At 37.9% G+C, this 19,179-nt stretch overlaps 1 protein-coding gene across 3 annotated transcripts in view; it reads right to left on the bottom strand.

Moving 5' to 3' along the window:
* Positions 1-19,179, bottom strand: part of CPNE4 (copine 4) — a 220,861-nt gene that overhangs the window by 41,997 nt on the left and 159,685 nt on the right. For all 3 annotated transcript variants that reach the window (XM_079302038.1, XM_079302037.1, XM_079302039.1), the window contains 3 exons: positions 10,589-10,687; positions 1,877-1,963; positions 1,246-1,305 (listed from right to left, as the gene is read on the bottom strand). In XM_079302038.1, the coding sequence (XP_079158164.1) occupies positions 1,246-1,305; positions 1,877-1,963; positions 10,589-10,687 (246 nt within the window). The remainder of the gene's footprint in view (positions 1-1,245; positions 1,306-1,876; positions 1,964-10,588; positions 10,688-19,179) is intronic.

A 19,179-nucleotide genomic window follows, 5' to 3' on the forward strand; every position in this document is an offset into this window, starting at 1 on the left:
AGAAAAGGCTTTCAAATGCAACATGAAAGGCATTAATGTCTTTCTCATAATGATGTTGAATACATATGATAATTGAGTCCTTCCAGTCATATTTTAGGGAGGAAATGTCAGAAAAGATAAATTACAGGGGTTTCCAGTGACTGCCAAGTTTCAGACTTGAAGAAGAAATTGTCTTGCTGGTACGTGGGGATAAAAGAAGTAGCCAGGTAAGGCAGAGGGGTAATTACATAGTATGCTTTACATGAGAAAAGACAATTATAAAGATCTTTGTGCACTGCAGAAGGTATTTCCTTCAAAACCAAAACAGAGTCCTCAGTTCTGGATGTTATCCAATGAGTTTGTGATGAGTGTGGGCAAAGTCCGTGTTTAACACTTCAAAAATCGGATCTGTACACAAGACAATCCACTACTGTCTACAGCTGCTGCTGGAACTTTCTGGTACAATAAAAAAATCTTCCCTTTTTTGTCAAATCTTCTTGGAAAATGAAGGCTTGTCTGGAAAATGTGAAATGGAACATGCCAAAAGCATCCAGTGTCTGATACTTTATATGTGGGAGCAGAAATAGGGCAGGATGCTACAGGAAAAGAAAAGATCTCCAGAAGAAGAATATTACCTTTGTGCATTAGATTTTAGCCCTTTACCTGGCACATAAATTAGAAATCACATAAACCACACTGGAACTGAGCCACAGTCCATGTTCCTGTACTATGGGAAAAACTGATATATCATATTACATTATATTAAGTATATTAATTTTTAGATACATGATACAAAAAAAAGATGAAACCCACACATCATTAAATGTTTCTGAATTTATCAACTGGAAATACGAGAAACTGTGTTTCTGTTTATGAAGAGCCCTGCAAATCCTTTAACACCCTGTTCCTTGAGCAGAACGGCTTCTGAGTACACTCTAAATTAGAACTGGGTCCCCCTGTAGTGCCATCTAACTTGGTAACTTGGCTGAGATATGAAACACCAGCATTCACCCCAGGCTGACAGAGAGAGTCCCTGGATGGATCTGTGTGTGTGTGACTTTCAGTATGGCACCATTTCAGGGGAAACAACTTGCTTTAAGAGAGGATTCATTCTGGAAAGGAAGACTGGCCCTTAATACATTTTGCAAGAAGAGCTTAATAATTTACCAAGGAATGGCATGTAAGAACCACTTCTCTGAAAGTAATGAATTGGTATCTAAGGGGATTCCCTTTCTTCAAAACAAGTTAGAGAAGTAAGAGACTTACTGTAAACTGTATTTGGCAGCCTCCCATGATATAATCTAAGAAAGAATGCATCTTGTGTATCTGTGGACAAGAAAGCAAGACATTCAACTTAGCTGTGCACTGATGAAACATGAGAACTGCCTGAAAAAAAAAAAAAATTGGAAGGAGGAGAGGGACCAACTAAAAATAAGGTAAAGGAAGAATTATTAAACACAGTTTGAGACAGAAACAAAACTATAAACAGAAAAATCATCAAAATTCTAAACCTACAGAAAGGAAAATTCACATAAAAAGTAGAACCAGCTTCTCATTGGGAAGTCAAAGAAAATTTTGCTGTTGGTTTAGAAGGAACAAAAGCAATTTTGTAGAAATAATGGAAGTATTAAAAGGGATACACACAAGTTGGTGAGTCATTAGGTGTCAGAGTTTAGTATTATCTTTCCATTGTACAAGAGCAGGGATAGGACAAGAGAAAGGAAACGAGCTGAGGACAGTCAACTTACTTTTGAGATTCAAGTCCTTGCCTTTACTTTTTATAGGGGACAGTTTCCATTGCTATTCTACTGTCAGTTCCACATTGTTCCAAGTATCATTAAAATATATGACTGAGAGCTTAGTAAAGAAACACTCGAAGAGCAAAACACACATTTACCTTGCACTGGTTGAGGATGACAATGCCTGAGTTCTTGTAGTTCTTCTTCTTTGCTTTGTACTTGGGGTTAATGCATTCCCATTGTACCTGTGAAAAAAATAGCAGTCATTCTCTGAAGGAAAATTTTATGTACAGACTGAATAATTAACAAAAACTGCACTGCCCAATTTCCACAGTTGACTAAATCATGACAGATAATGGTGCACAGAGAGGAAAAAACTGTTAACTATGCAGAGAATAGTTAAAAGAAAAAGGCCCAGGGCAAAACATAATACCAGTCTTTAAACACATATATTGGATGCAGCACCAAGGGAAACATCCAGATTCATTTGTTGTTGTCTTCCAGTTGTGGAGTTTCAGCTGTTACATAAGATTGAGGATCTTTTGAGATCATTTAAGAGGACAAAAAAGAAGGAATACAAATGAAAATACTGGAGAGAGCAACCTGATGCATTGTATTATCTACAAAACTGTTGTCACAGTAACACTGAGTTTTGTAGAAACTCATGGTTAGAAAAACTCTGGCCAGCAGTCATCTTGCTTTCTCCTTTAAGTCTGATAGCAAAATAAAAAGCTAAGAAAATCTATAAAATATTAACAAAGATGCAGCAATCTAATGATACATTTGAAATTTATCCCTAAGAATATATTAAAATCCTTTTGATTTTTTATAGTCTTATTTAAAAATAGTCAATTTCACAGAAAAACAGTCCTACCTTGTTACTGAAATACATCTCCTTTTTCTAATTATAACATCTCCCAGGTTCTTAATCATTTACACTTGAAATGTTCTGCCTTTCTCTGGTTTCAGGCAGAGTAATAAGGCCAAGCTTTGAGACCCTCACATCTAATGTCTACAACATTATCCATGCCTCATACTGCAGGAGTAAAATGTACATTTGAACATGCAAGTGTCTATTGGCATATGTATATACAGAAATAGATATTTTATCTGTAATATGCTGTTAATATGGTAAATAACTTTACTATTTTCCTTCAGGAAAAACACTTGTTTTCAAGTATGGAGACGAAACACGTGATGCTGGGTAACAGTAAGAAATACAATTCCAAAAGGAACCAGAATTATCTGATCTAAAAATCTCTATTATGACATTTTGTAATCAAACATGTCTTAAGTGTTACAGTGTTTTGCCTACAATGCAAACCTGCCTAAGTGTTACAGTACTTTGTCTAAATTTGTAATATATCTTAGCAAAGTGAGCACCAAAAGCTATTTTTACTTTATGCTTAGCCTCAGAAATTTCATTGAGCTTCAAACCACTGTCTAACACCAATTATTTAGGTGTCACTGAAGTATTCCAGACTTAGAGGTTTTGTCAAACATCAAAAAAAGGGAAGACAAAACATATGGTTTTGGAGCAATAACAGACCATTTCTGTCTTCATCACTGTGAAATGGAGACAGGTGATAGAATGAAGAATAGGAAAAGACAAAAAAACTGTTCCAACTGCAGGAAGCACATCTGCTTGCTCTCCCAGCTAGCCTACAGCTCAGTTATTTGTCTTGTGAAACAAATTTTCCAGCTGAGAAGACAGGCAGATACAAGCTCTTACGTTCAGGGGAAACCTCCATAAATGTTTTTTCTCTCCTCAAGGGGAGCAGTCAGGCTCAAGAAATAAAAGCCCTTCTCTCCCAGCAAAGAGAGTGCTCTGTAACACAACCCTGGAGTTCAATAAGCTCATATTTGGGTCTGAAAGCAAGGCCAAAGCACTGCCCACTCTCATATTGATAGGTTGCTGCCAGGAAAGATGGTTTAACACACAGTTGGTCTCCACACTTACTCGAAGCATTTCTGCAGAGCAATCATGCTGTCTGCATTTTAGACATAAACTGTAAAATATAAAATACAAAGTAAAAATAGGAGGCAGGATTTGCTTTCCTCTCTTTGACACTGAAATACATTGGAGAGGTGCAGTAGCTTTCCCCTGAACATCCAAGGTAAACCTCCTTAATTTGAGCATCCTCCAACATGAATATTTTTTCAATGTGCATATTTAAACCTATATGAAGCCATACACTATGCACTTAATTTCTCTCTTCAGGAAAAGGATTATTTAAGCCTGAAAAAAAAAAACCCCAACCCATGGCATTTTTAAGAAAGAAGTTTACAATAAATAAAGACCAAGGTGGCATAGAACATTAGTTCAGGAGAGAAACAAATATCTCAGGTTCTCTTTGCTAACTGTAAAATGCAATTATGAGTTCACCTACTTTGCAAAGCATTTTGAGATGCATGGATAACAATTCTCAGTAACTACCTAAAGCTCATTAAAATATTCTATGTGAAAGTCACTAACATTATTGGCTTATGTGGATAATAAAGCAAAGGAAAGAAAAGATCAAAAAATTTTCTAAAAGTAGGAAAACAGAAAGAAAGAACAATTTTGCACATATTAAATCAACTGAGGATAGTATAATGAAGGGAAGGAAACGAGAGGAGAGAGAAGACATTTACCAGTTCATAGGCTTGAAAAAGCCAATAAGACTGTTTTACATAAAGCTCAATCTTCACTTACCCACTAAGATCCAGTTCTGACCTTGGCAATTCCCACAGTTCAAGCTAAAGATGTAACAAGCATCATTTGAAGGAAATTCCCTATACTGGTCTTACTGTTTATTCAGCTTTTAAAATGAGAACAGAGTCCAGAATACAGCTCTAAGCAGGTAAGTAATAATGAGAAACAATTCTCAAATATTTTGCTTGCACTGTTGAGGCCAACCTCAATTTCCAGTCTGTTCCTACGTTCCCAGCATTGATTTGGTATCTGACATTGTTTTTTATCGATCCATTTTTGTTCTTAAATTAACTTTTCAATTGAGAGGAAACTAATGCAATAGTCTGCAATCTGACACTAATGGTAAACATTGTGAAGTCTGGATTCGTCATTCTGAAAGTCACTTAGCATTTCCTCCAAATGCCTGACAGTTCTGGGCTGTGCAAGCTCTTTTCCTATCAAACAACCCAGAGAATCTGAAACAGAGAGCAACTTGGTTTTAAACTATCTACTGTTAATGTAAGTAATGTTGCAAATGTTGGTAATGGACTCCCAAGACTACACTGTGCTGGTGCTTCTTTTATACACTTAAATTCAAACCACTGTGATGAGAATTTCTGAGCAAATTGCAATCAGCTGTTCTACAGTGAGAGTCAGTGAACTAATGGTGACACTTGGAAGGTCTCAGTCCTCTCGTGCCTGTGATGAGGAGACACAGAGCCCTCAGTGGGAGATGTTACTCTCCACTGAAGAATGCTGTCTTTCCAAACACCCTTAATCCTTCTCTTACAAAACCTCCAGAACAGAGAGAAAAGCAAACAACACAACCACTTATGCCACACACCAGCAAAGGGAAGTGAGGTGACTAAATGAAGGATTAAAGGAAGGCAACCATTGCAGAACCAAATAAGCTATTCAGAGAAAGGACTGAAGGTGTCAGGAGAGTTTCATGTACCCTAAGGCAAGACAAATGATCACAGTTGTTTTCTCTGGGACAGTGGTTGCACACCAGGACATTGGGTAAGTCTGTGAGGAAAGGGCTGAGAGCCTGCATTGCTTCTTGTATGCTTGTGGCACAGCTTGTATTAGCGCTAACATGCTCTCTTGCCTCCCCTGCACTTCTTGGTTTTTCTCTTCTTCCTTCTTGTTCAGCTGCTGCAATGAGCTGCACAGTTTGTAAATGACAAAGGAGGCACTGCAGTCTAATGGATGGAGCAAAACCCCCAATTGATAGCAGGCAGCATTATATCCTGCATTGTCTCTTTCTGATGCTTCAAGAAAAACAAGTCACTTTTAAGTGATCTGAGTCTCCTCGTGCATGAAAGGCTGCTTTATTCCTGCCATCCCTCTGGGCAAGAGGACAGGATAGTTTTGTGGGGTTTTTTTTCTCTTTCTGTCCCAGAAATACATCCACCATGAGAGAAGAGCTGCCTTTAATCACAGAGATTTCCTCTGGAAACTTGCCCCCAGGGAATGAAGTGGAAATTGAAGCATTTTTTGTTTCCCCAGCCAAGCCTTCAGCCTCCCTTGTGCTCCTGAGGCTGTACCAATGGTTTCTCCATTGGGATTTGGCAGGTGCCTGGTGTGGCTGCACCCTCTGCTGAGGCCTCTGCTGCCCTGCCTGGGGCAGCAGCAGCTGCTGATGCTGCAGACAGTTCTGGGAGAACTTGGCTGTCTGCTGATAAATCTGGAATTGTCCATAGGTGTCCAAGACACCCTGGCCCATTACCGAGAGCCTAAAGGTCTCCTGTGCAGAGTCATCTGAAGAGCTACCAGATGGAACAGCCCCCCCTAATAACACACTGAACTTGTGGACATGTCAGTGGGGATGGGAAGTGCAGCAGGGTTTCTTCCTCCTCTTTCCTTTTGTTGTGTGCAAATGCACACATGTCCATTTTTTATGTAATACAGGAACAGATTTTCCCCTTACATAACTCCTGTGCTGCATGGAGATCCAGGTGATTTCACTGATTTTTTTTTTTCCTCTCAAATCCCTCTGGCTTTATTGCCTTGATTAAAAAACCCAAAAAAAGTGATTTTTTTTTCTCATTAGTAGAGGATTTCTCCTTTCAACTATGATAGGCTTTAATAGTATTTACATTTTTTTTAATCTTAGACTTCTTCTTGTCCTGTTTAAATATGCTTGATAGATTAATATTAGAACACCTTTAGAAAACTGCCACTGTACATACATATTAAAAACATATATTATATGTATTCTTGGAAGAAATCCTAAGACACAATAAACTCAGAATATTTATTAGTATTTCACTTAAAAAGATAAGCACAGACTTATTCTTACTGTAGGTTTTTTTGTGTCAGGATTGTGGTGAAGGAGTAAATAATAAAGTTTGGAATGGTGGAAAGTGCTAATAGAAGATTTAGAAAGCACAGAATTATACATTGGAAAAGACTTCTAAGATCATTGAGTCCAACTGTTATCCCAGCACCACAAATTTCACCATTAAACCATGGCTCGTGCAAGGGCTGCTTCAGATGTGCATTTGAACAAGGGGATGCCTTTGTGCCATTTTTTATTGGTGGTCAGTATGAAAACAGGCTAGGTGTCAGAACACAGCAGTCTATGACCATAAGGTAATTTTTATGGAACAGAAACACATGATGTTAATATCCTGTGGTTGTTCATGATCAGAAAGTATTCTTAAAACAGAAGACCAGCAAGTTTTCCCAGAATTCAGTCCTCTCAGTCATGGAGAAGCACCTAATCTTCTGAAGGAAGTGTAATGATTCAAGATTTGTGAATCTCACCCAAGACATACCACATTCAGAAAAGAAATTCATAAACAACTTCTGCCACTTCTGATCAAAACAAGTGATCTCAGTCAAGTAAGGAATTTTCTCTTCACACAGAGCTGGTTCAACCACTCAGAAGATACCAGTGCTAGATTCACAGCATTTATCTAAATGTTCCATGGTCTCAAACATGCATTGCTGAGATATCTCACAGCTAAGGCAAGCCAGTAAGCTCATCTGAGGCTGACACTCAAAACTTGGGATAATCAGTACACAGCCCAGGAATGGAACAGTCTTAGAAGCACCACTGGCTCCTGTAAGCAAGCAGGTGACACATATCCATTCTGTCCATCTCAAGTGGTTCTGTAGCAGTTGAAAGATTGGCTACAAGACAAAAATATCTTTACTTTTAGAGGGGAGGTTGAGGATTGGGTCAGACTGCTCTGTGCTTTCTGAAGGATGAATTGTGTACAATTAAAAGGCAACTTCAACATCCTTGTCAGCTCCTCCAGAGATGAGGTGAGCTGGTAAAATGGTGAGAAGCACAAGCATTTCACAGATGCCACACAGTACATCTTGCTCACCAGCACAAACTGTGGTACTCCCACTCTCACACCTTAATGCATTTACGACAACTTGTGCTGCTGATTCCAGCCAATACAGACATTGCTGATGGGCAGAGATGGAGATCTGTGCCACTGGTGTAGCCTCTTTTAAAACCAGATATGCAGCTGAAGCTTAATCAAAGTTCCTGCATCCCCTGTCAATGATGAATGTTCCTTCCAATTCTCTCCAGTTTCCCAGGAAAGTGAAAAACCCTGGCTGACAATCACTAGCGTGTTTTGATTATCTTTTGACAGAACTATAGCGATGTACTGTAGCTAGCTGTAAAGTCTGCTGCACAAAAGAAAATATAACCAGAGCAAGAAGCTTCACTGCATCTCCTTAGCAACTCAAATAGGAATGTCAGACCTGAGCTCAGCTCTTTACTCTGGCTTCCACAGGATCTGAGATGAAGTTCCAAGTTCTTCACCTTCGACACTCAACACTCACTGTTGTGATGCAATGTGAAAGAACATTACACACCAGGGGCTGGAGGGTGTAGTTTTATACCTCTGACTGAAAGGATTTCTACATGGAAAACAATATTTTCTGGTCTGAGGCTATGAAAGGGTCTCTTCTAGGAACAAAGGATTGTGTTGAACCTACTCAACTCCCCACCCACATATAATTACATTTCTCTGATATGGCCTTCCTTATCAGAAATAGCTAGTGACACATCTACTTGAAGGCAAAACAACTTCCTTCTCTATAATTTCCTCAAGGTTCACTAGAACCTCCTTATTCAAAGTAAACACTCCATTGCACATGTTTTTTTCTTTAGGAAGGCTAAAACTAAAGAAAAGGACTGACAACTGCTAATTACGTTACTTAATGTTGCACAAAGGATGTTGACATAAACTATACACTAAGATGTTTTTATGGGGTCCAGAGACAGTGGCCTTTAGATTGCCTTTAGATCTTTCTGCAGGATAGAGAAAAATGAGACACAATGGGGGAGGGACAAGGAGAGAGTGAAAGGGGAAAGGAAATTGTATTCTGGCTCCAGCCAAGTGATGTGGCTTCCCACACAGCTGACCTCTCCTGTACAACATGTGATCACAGTATTGTTTTCCATAAGTACATAATCTCCACCAGGACCTGCTCAAACTCTACTGCTTGTTCTTGTCTATCCTGCTATAAGTGCTCATCAAACCCTGATTTCATCGGGGCAAGAGCCACCTAGAATGGGCATTTATATTTTTGGACCACTATTTATCAGCCACTTAAATGACTAATACTTACTACCTTATCCACTCAATCTTATTTCCCTCCAGAATAGGCTACAAAACAAGGATTAGAAAAGAGGAGAAAGGAAACTGATTCCCACCTTGGTGGTAACTGTGTTAACACAAACTGTGTTTGTGATGAGAATCAGTTATATCAACAGCAAGGTTTTACAGGTACAAGCCCACAGAATAACTTCATAGCCACAACAGAATGAGAGGAACAAGGAAGAAAAAAAGGCACAATTCCTAGGGTGTGTGGAGGAAGATTGCAGGTAAAAGGTTACAGGTAAAGACAACCTGCAGAACGGCAAATGGTAGGCTCACAGCAAGAGTAAGATTCAGGCACTTAAACCATAGGGCAACATTAAAACATTTCTGGACAGCAATCTGATACTGCAGTGACAACCTAGAACAAGAACTGTCAAATGGCTGCATTAACTTCTTATGCCTCTGAAAGAGTAATCATCCTTTTTGCTAGCTGAGGATGAAAAAAAGCATACTATATCCCCATAATTTTAAAGAATGCATAGTTTATTCTGCAGAGCCATTCCTGCCATTGTGGACTACAAGGCTTTTGTGTTGGCCAACAAGCTGTCTCCTGGGAAGGACCATCATGTGGTTTTAAGACATTTACATTGAAAATACACACCCTTTACCACTCTCACACAGTCCCTTCTTGAGCCACAGGTATTTGTATACAAATTTGGAGTGCTGTCACATCACTGGCCTTGTTAATGTTATTCCTTCTGGGATTTGTTTACCTATTTATTTTCACTCAAATTTTGTTTGACAAAAGTTTTGATGCTCCGAGTTGATTTGAGAGCAAACAGGGTTTCTTTTACACTCAGGTTGTGTTCAGAAGCTATTTATAATGGACTAATATATGACTGATACATAACAGCAGTATTTTACACACATGAGCAGCATTTGCCAAAATTCAGTGTATTCTAAGGACTTCAAGTGAAAACATCCAGAAGAGCCATTTATCAAACACCTTCTGAGTCTGTGCTAGATTTTTACTAACACACTACAAACAGAACCTTAATATAAAACCCAGATAAAGCTTTTTAGGCATTTGTGTTTGGGGTTGAAATCGCAACAACAGTGGAAGAATGAATAGAAATTATCAGCAGGATCAACCTCCTTAACTCCCCCACAGAGAATTTATCAAAACTAACACCTTTAGAAGTAAGTAATAATAGAAAATGACAATTTCTGGAATTAGATATGCCAAATCATTTATCATATTAAGTAATTACTATCAACTGCAATATGAAAAGATCAGGCTGACATAAAGAAGTGAAATTATTGATAAGCTAACAATTTCATTTCCCCTTAGGATTGTAAATCATGAAATACTTAGAAAACCAATTTGTTTCATCATGATGGGTTCTAGTTAAAGCTGGCAGCAATGAATGCAGCACATGAGAGATGGAGAAAGATGGAGAATGACCCTCACCCAACAGAGGCCTTTAGGCCAGCAGGGAAATGCTTAGAGAAGCCAGAATGGGCATCTGCTCTGCAGCACAGCACCTCATGGAAACCATGTCTGGGGAACAATCTCTGCTCTACAGAGATTACATACTAAGATTGCTCAGGTGGTTTCCACTTACCTGTCTTCCCTCCATAGCTCCTCTCATTTCCTTGAAAGTCGAGCTAAATTCTCCAATGAAGTCATGCTTTCCATTGGAATCCCAGTCCCAAACTATGCACTGAGAAGACAGAGGGGAAAAGGACAAACCAGCACATTATTCTTCAGACAGAAAAGAGATTTTATTCTAAAACACTACAGAAGAAATTACAATATATCATTATATATTATAAAACACTGGGTGGAGTGTTTTATCTAAAACAAAATCATAAGACATATCAAAACCCTATTCTTGTTCTGATCAAAATAAAATGGCAAGTGGAATCTCAACACAGCTGGCTGCTTATAGTTCTGTGTTATGGAGTTTGCCTAATGAAGCAAGTCATGTATTTCAGAAGGAATGGATTTCCTGTCTGCATCATTTTGCTAGGAGTGAAAATACAGGATTATATGTATTTGCATATTCATGGTCAAATGGTGTCCTGACTTACCTTGCTGATGTGCTTTACAAATAGAAATTAATATTCAAAACCCTGTTTGCCTTGGGCAAACATTACTTTTCTCATTTTTACAGTCAGTGAAGGTGAGACAGTAGTTACAGACATCATTTTTTGAAATGGCTTTGAAATTATACACATCAGTGCTTGGTGCCATATCTTGGCTGTGTCCCAATGTTGCTCAACAGTGACTATTTAAACTAAACCTCACTGGTAGTCTTGCCTAAATTCATGCATAAAGATGAATACCTCAATGAGTCTGAGCTTTGAGAATTTTATTTTACAGATTTTGCTAAATACAACTCAGCTAGCCAAGACTGAAGCACATAGCAATAGCTACATGCTTTGATAAATTGTCACTTTAAAACGGCTCCAAAGACAACAAGGGGCTTCTAGCTCTAAAGAACAAAATCCCAAATTCAGTCTCATGCTCTCCCTAGATAAAGGTCACATACATTGACTGAATCAGGAGACTTTTACTGAAAATGTTCTGTTAAAAAATATCTTTTAGGGTTTTTCAAAAGCAGAAATGTGTCCAAGCCATCTGCCCTGTCACATGAGGAGGGCACTGTTATATTGCTGTCAGGTGGTTCTGAGGGTCACAACAGTGGGTTTTATCTGGTTTCTTTGTCCCAACAGGGCTCAGTTCCTTTGACCCAGCACCAGCAGTCAGACAACACAAGAGGAAGAGCAAGGTTTGCTCCTCAAAGACTCCTCAGGCCATTTGAAGTTTGCTTGGTCCAAAGCAGCACTGAGTTCACTCAGAAGGAAACTGAAATCATTGAATGTCCACTGGATTTTGAGTTTTAAATATTTATAAAAAAGCACTATAAAACAGACTTCCCTGTCCACCAGTTATGCTTTCTAACCAATCCAAATAATCCTGTCAAAGCTGGTATGTGGACAATCCCTTTTGAGGGTGTGGGAAAGACTCCAAAAAAGTTGAGATTTGGACCATCCTATCTTTTTTTTTTTTTTTTTTTTTTTTTTTTTTTTTTTTTTTTTTTTTTTTTTTTTTTTTTTTTTTTTTAATGCATGAATCCCAGGCTAGAGGAAGATTTCCAGATCAAAATGTGAAAATATATTACTCTAATCTTTTTTAACGGCTTTGACATTGAGGAGGTGGGTAGAGAGAAAAAATGGGGGGTTCCTGTATGTGTTTGTTTATAGGTTAAATTTCATGCAAGAGAAATCAAATGAAAGTGGGTTTCTGATTCTGACAGTGGTAATACTACCTGGAGAAAACAAGACACTGTTTTCAACACTAACAGTCCTCAAGTATTCTCTCAAATGAAATCTTCCCTAAAAATTTCTCTCTGTTTCTTATCAACAGAAATTTTTAGATGAGCTGAACAAGAAAAAAAGCCAAGAAAACTAATATAATTTACAAAAAAAGAAAAAAAAATCCTGAAACCAATTTTGTTTCATAGAGCTTTAAAATGCAAATTTATTTTTTCTGTGAAATTTATTGCTAATATAGAATGTATATTTTAAATTGAAATTACTTTATAATGCTTAATAAAAATGGACTTCACAGGTGAATCATGACAATTTTTTTTTCTGTAATGGTTGCAAAAGCTATTTAAGATCTTAGAAGTAATACTAAATAAAAAGATTTGTCAAAACGCTATAGCAAATTTTTTATAAATTTGCAAAAAGTGTAGTTTTAATAATGCTGGAAACTTTGAAAACAATGCTTTTGAAATATTTACTATTTCACAATTTAAAAAAAGGAACAATTATTATGAAATTATTGAACCAGATTTCCTTTTCAGGTCTAGTCTTTAAATTCAATTGGAGCATAAATGCAAGAACAGACCCAAGGTTATCAGAGTCCTCCAGGAAAAGCTACTTTGAAATTTTCTATTAGGGTGCTGACTCTTACCAAGAGGTAAAAGCTCTGAGTGCTTATTTGTGGTTAGAACTTTGAGTGGAGACAAGCAGAGTTAAATTACATATAAAATGTCCACTCAACAGGGATACAACTGCTTTTTCTTTCAAGCTGGAGGTTCTCTAGTATTCAGAAAGCCAGATGGCACTTTAATCTTCATATTGGCTTCATGGAAAAGGCAAACAATTACAGTATTATCTCAGTGCCATTTGTTCAATTACAGCTAAGGGAGAAGGGGGATTCCTGCACATATATCCATTATGATTTTTTTTTTCCCCAGAGTTTCACATCTGGCAGTAAAAATTGTTACTGTCTGAAAAACATGTTGTACACAGTAATGATCCTGCATTTCAAATATATGTGAAAAGCATTTAAGAAACATAGAAATAATGTGGTCCAGACATTTTTATAAAAACACACTCAGACAGATCAAATAAGTAGGGAAGGATCTTTGCAAATAATCCATAATCAGGTAAAGACCACAGATGATAACCAAAGTATTATTTCCCTATGAAATACTTTAAAGGGTTTTTTGGTCTCTCTTCAAGTCAAATCCTCCACAATGTAAATCATACTTTAAGAAAACATTAATGTATTCTTTGGGTCTCTGCTCTCAGAGGTTGCTTAAGTAGATGATTAACAGTATACCTACACTCTATTAAAAGTCTCATTAATTTAAGGAGGCTTTCCATACACTTAATTTGAATGCTGCTAAATCAGTGTTCAGATAACTGGTAAAAGAATTCAGTCTCCTACCTACTACTTACAAGCTCAAACACAGGGAATAAAACCCTCTGCTAATGCTGCATGGTGATGGAATAGCACTGACTGGAATGATGGAGAACATTTTTCACCCCTGCATGATCCCATCTTCCTTCTGAAAATACCCACTGAGTACAGGGAGAGGTAACACTGCTATTCTTAGCAGAGCTAACCAGTAGACTCAGTTAAAACGACATCAGAGGATCCCTTCTGGGTGCCCACATCTTCATTCCTTCAGCTTTTTTTTGTAAATAGTGCAAAATGAAAGACTCCTTTCCAGGCTGAAATTGATCTTTTCACTGGAGAAAAGCCCATTTAAAAAGAAAAAGGTATCTCAGGTGGATTCTGATGGAAATTTTCCCTGGCTTAATTTAAATTTTTTCACCAAGATTAGATTTTGCCAATACTCTCGCTACAAAGGGCATTCAAGAAAGATTGCATTGGCAGTGGAGCTACAACAGCACAGGCTTCTCTGGCTGATTTTCCTAATGCTTCCCAGAAGATGACAGCTGGATCAGTCTTTCTACCTCTGCATGAGCAAGAACTCACTTGCATGATTTCTGATTTTATTGAGACTTTTTCCAAGTCTCAATACTAGAGCCTACAAAATTCCAGTACAATTGTCTTTAAATAATTCTTGCCATAGCCATCATCCTGGCTAGCTGTAACTACAAGAACTAAGTCTTTTCTCAAAAAGACTAGCTACAGTAAGCATGTGTTTGTGTATGGGTGTCTGCAGATACTGAGGTTGTTTTCCCTATACAGCTTCTGAGAAATGCTTGAAGTGATTTGTCCCTATTAGATTTTCACAGTGAGATATTACATACAGCACCTTTGGGTATGGGTAATGGAGAAATGTGGAATTTAACTATGCAATTTATGAACAAGCCCAAAACATGCTCTGAAGATTAGTTTCTAAAAGACTGGCAGTGAGTCTCCTGACTAAATCCTATCAGGAGGCAGCTGACAGCCAGACTGTGGAAATGTGCTTCTTGAAAATAATCCATTCAAGTTTCCCTCAGCTAGCCAGACACTGCAGATTATAGCACGCACAAAGCCAGTAAAAAAATTGAAAATTTCCAGTCTTGCAAGCCTGAGTTTCTCCAGCTCTGTGTGTGTATGTACAAAGTCCAATTATCAAATGTTAGCTGGTACTACCTTGCCACTTAGTTGGAGAGGAAGAGTGTAAGCCAGCCCTCCTGACTACCTAAGAGCTTACTGAACTTAAAACACTTCAATAACTTGTGACCAAGAGATACTGGCTGGAGTGGGAGAGCAAACCAAATCCTTGGCCCACTCTCCAGTTGGTCATGCCAGCAGAAGTGCCAGACAGACAGAAAGGCAGCAGCCTCAAGCAGTGACAGTCAAGTCCCTTGAATAGGAGGCTCCCTATCCTGATCTGGCTGTGATTCAGGTGAGATTCTAGTTCATATGTTCCATCAAAAAGGAGATTTTTCTCTGTGATTTTACTTCAGTATGTGTCCCCTGACACTCAATAAGGGTAGGAGGGGATACCTTTCAAGGAAGAGAACTCTCTTTGTCCATTAATTGCATGCTGTCCCTAGCTACATGAACAAGGTGGCTAAAATTCTGAACAGAAACTGTCTTGGATGGCGCCTCTTCTTGCATTTTTGTGAAACAAGATATGTTGTGGCTAGGCAAGAAGGAGCATGCTCATTGTTTGATTTAAATAGAATAAATTATAGCCCAGTCAATCATAATTTTTTTACCAATTAACTCTAACTCCACAATAATTTTATAGGTAGAGTTTATATGACATTATATCTCAAAGAAATAAGGTTTTAGGACAACATCAGTGATCTGCTCTACTTCTCATAGCTCTCTGATCTGCAGGTGCTTTGAAGTGACAAAAGGCTACAAACAAATGCTTTTTTGGTTCATCCTCTAGGATCAGTTAAAACTTTAAAAAACCCCTAAGCAAACAAACAAAACCCCCAGCACACACAGAAACTCTCCCCCCCCCCCCCCCCCCCAAAAAAAAACCCCACGTTTTCCTCCTATCCCTCCCTCCCCATCTCTTAAAACCTACCACCAGACAGAGAAGGTGAAAGGAAAATCTCAGAAAATAATTTAGTTGATAATCAAAGTAGTCTTTCTGGAACAGCTTGTCTCTCATCAGGATTATTACTACTTGATAATGAAGCAAATATCCTACTGTACCTCCTTAAATTATCCATATCCACCTTTGAATACTTCAAATAACTTTTTTGTAGGAAGATCTTTGTCCACTCCCTACCCATTCTCCTCACTTGGGCATCAGAAAAAAACTATGTAAAACCTTCAGCATAAAAGCAGACACTTCAGGTTATCCTGTTTCTCTAGTTATGATGTTCCAAAGCCAAATTCTACATTCTAAACATCACAGTACAGAAATTTGGTAGAGGGGTGTCTACAGAGAGAAGGGTTCTCTACAAAAAAATCCTTCTTCTTGATATATATATATATGAAATACTCCACTCTTTTTTCCATCCAAGTTGGTCATCGTGGTTTTATCATTTCAGTAGTTGTACTTCTTCAGAAAGTGAAAATAAACTTTTAAAGTCTCATTTTAATTTTCCTCTAAAGTTGGCCTCCAGTGAGAATAGAGCAAAGCAGCTGAAATGAACCAATGTTTCTTGCAAGTTGAAGTAAAGCCTTCTTCAGAGCATTGTAGATAAAATATTTTAACATTTTCTTTTCAGAGAGATTAGCTCAATTCTTCAAACTGTAGTACTCAAAACCCCCTGAACTAATGGAGGAAAAAGAGTTCATACATTATTCTGTTAGAATATGTGCAGCTTCTATGAAGCTGAAGCAACTTTCAAAGTTTTCTTCTTGACTACAGAGCCACATTTTTTTTTTTTAAATCACATCTTCTGTTCTTCTAAACTGAAATGGTCTGAAACCAGTTCAGTCCACCAGCACAGCTGAGTCTGCTCCTTAAACATTAGTTGAAATACTGGCTCTATTGCAGGAAATTAGACTTTTCACATCATCTTCAACAAGTGCCAGGATTTCATTAACATCTTTGTGCCTCCTGTATATAGATGGTGTAATTGATACATTAAAAGTTTATAGTGTTCTATGGGACTCAGGTCCTTTGCCTGTTGAAGGACACTTGAGACATGAACTCATTGATAGCTTATTTTTGGTTATGGCAAGAGATTCTGCATTGCCTTTGACATGCTGCAGTAATTGTAGCAGCCAAGACAGACCCAAAACACAAAGAAAATAATCTGTCCATGTATATATGCACATGGGAAGTTTGATTTTAATATTGTTTGCCTGGAGAGAAGCGTGAAGAGAAGGGCAATTCGTAGTTTTCTACAAAAGGAGGAAGGTTCTCTGACTCAAAATAAAAGTGAGACATTTTTGTTGACAGCTGTGGTATGACACCTTGAGTCTACTTCAGTTCTGGAAAAGTGGAAACAGAGACCAATTACAGAACCACTTTCTCTGAACCAGTCTCTCTAGACCAGCACTAGAGATGTAAGTGCATCAGCAGTGGCTCAGCAATGATGGGAATCCTCACAGTCGGATGTTGCCCTTTCTTGACAGCTCACAGCATGTAAGAATCATCAGGGTCATTTCAAAACCAATTACTTAAAACCATAGCTTGCTGATTACCCCTATTTGTATTACAAGGGTGCCTAGCAGCCTCAAACACAGATCTTTCAGTGCTGACTAATGAAGCCCACAGATATTTCTCTGAAAACAGAGAAATACACTACAATAAGTTAAATTATGTGAGGGAGAACTTATAACTGGATTTTCAATGACTCTCTAAGAAGTTTCTACTTAGCAGTTGCAGCTATGCAACAACATCCTCAGCAATCATACAGTTACTAAAAGGGTTCAGCATTGACTTAAATGCATGCACACTTCCATTTCAGCAGATGAGACCTAACATACAGAGTTGTGTAGTTGTATTACACTTTCTTTATATTAAAGAACTCCATGTTAGTAACAGTTTTTTGTGTCTGTGTGTATTTCCCATCCAAAATACCCCTAGCCACTTAATATGCAACACAGGAACTGGGGAAGTTTTTTAGTATCCTGCTTGTGGTCATGAAGATTTAGTTGTCCAACAATTAAGAGAGCCTGCTGGAGCATTTTTAAAGTAAATATAAAATGGTGACTTTCCATGTTAACCAGATCTTAGTTTTTGAGGCTGTCTTTGACCTTGTAATGAGCATAATGAGCAACATTTTTTCAATTATGATAAACCAATAGCAAAATACAGTAAGAGCAAAAACTTCTGCAAATACTCTCCTGTTTTGAGATTACCAATATGCCTCCAGTAATTTTCTCCATGAATATCCCTTATTTTAGTTCACAATATGTTCTGTCCTTATGCAAAAGAATATTTCTAAACTTTTGTGAGGGATGATAAACTAGTGTTCTGACCCAGCAGTGCCTCCTCCCATTAGATGTGTCTGAGATTTCTGCTCATCGAAGTTACAAACAATTCCCTACATACCAAGAAAAGGGCATTGCTCATTGGCAGGCCTCTCTGGGCTACCTTTTGGAGAAGCTGTAAGCACAGCAGGGAAATTTACCACAATTCATGGCTGCGTATCTAAAAGCTCTCAGGCAGAACAAGACTATACCCAGTGCCCACTATCTACTTTCAGTTCCTAAAAAAAGCTTGTTAACTTTATCTTGCCCTCTGAAAAGCATCAGTTAAAATCAGCCAGTGCCTTGTATGTCGAGCAGGAAATGAAGATGATGATATTTGGCAGAAAAAGTACAAAATGTTCTTCCACACCATAGCAGCATCAACCTGTCCCCAAACACCAATTGTAATAATGATGAGTGTTTACAGAAAGTAACTGATTACACTGTTTGTTCTGTTGTCAATCAGTGGGGGAGTTAATGACACATCTCTTGGATATTATTCCAGAAGAATGTACTGGCAAACAGGTTTAATGGCCCTGAACTGGCCACACTATTCAGTGGATGATAACACAGTGGAGGTGGGTCTTCTCAATTATGGGTAAGTTCTAAAACAAAGACCAGCAGAGATTTCAAACATCAAAAGTTTTTAGTATAAAATGGATCAGAAATCAACTGAGGAACATGAAGCAATTCTAAATGTTTATAAAACAATATTCTTAACCATGTTTCCTATGGAAATCAAGAGGTATAGTTAGAGATAGAGCATGGGCCATTACAACAGAAATGGCTAAAGTAACCTGAGGAGTCAATGCTAAAGGTTTAACTTAACTTTAATTTAGGGAATAAAGGTCTGAGAATAAAGCTCATGGTTCCTTATCATGGTCACATATTTGATTTTTTAAATCCTTGTGAAATTTCTACTGGATACTTTGCACTTCTTTTAGCAGCCATCTCCAAATGTAAAGGACCTCATTTCTGGGGTAGGTTTTTTGTTCATTCTGTTTATCTACTTTTTGCTTGTTTTTCTCATGTTCTGAGCTTCAATTAGTGCTTTCACACAGATGC

The sequence above is a fragment of the Erithacus rubecula genome (genome assembly GCF_903797595.1).
Source record: "Erithacus rubecula genome assembly, chromosome: 3".
NCBI lineage: Eukaryota > Metazoa > Chordata > Aves > Passeriformes > Muscicapidae > Erithacus > Erithacus rubecula.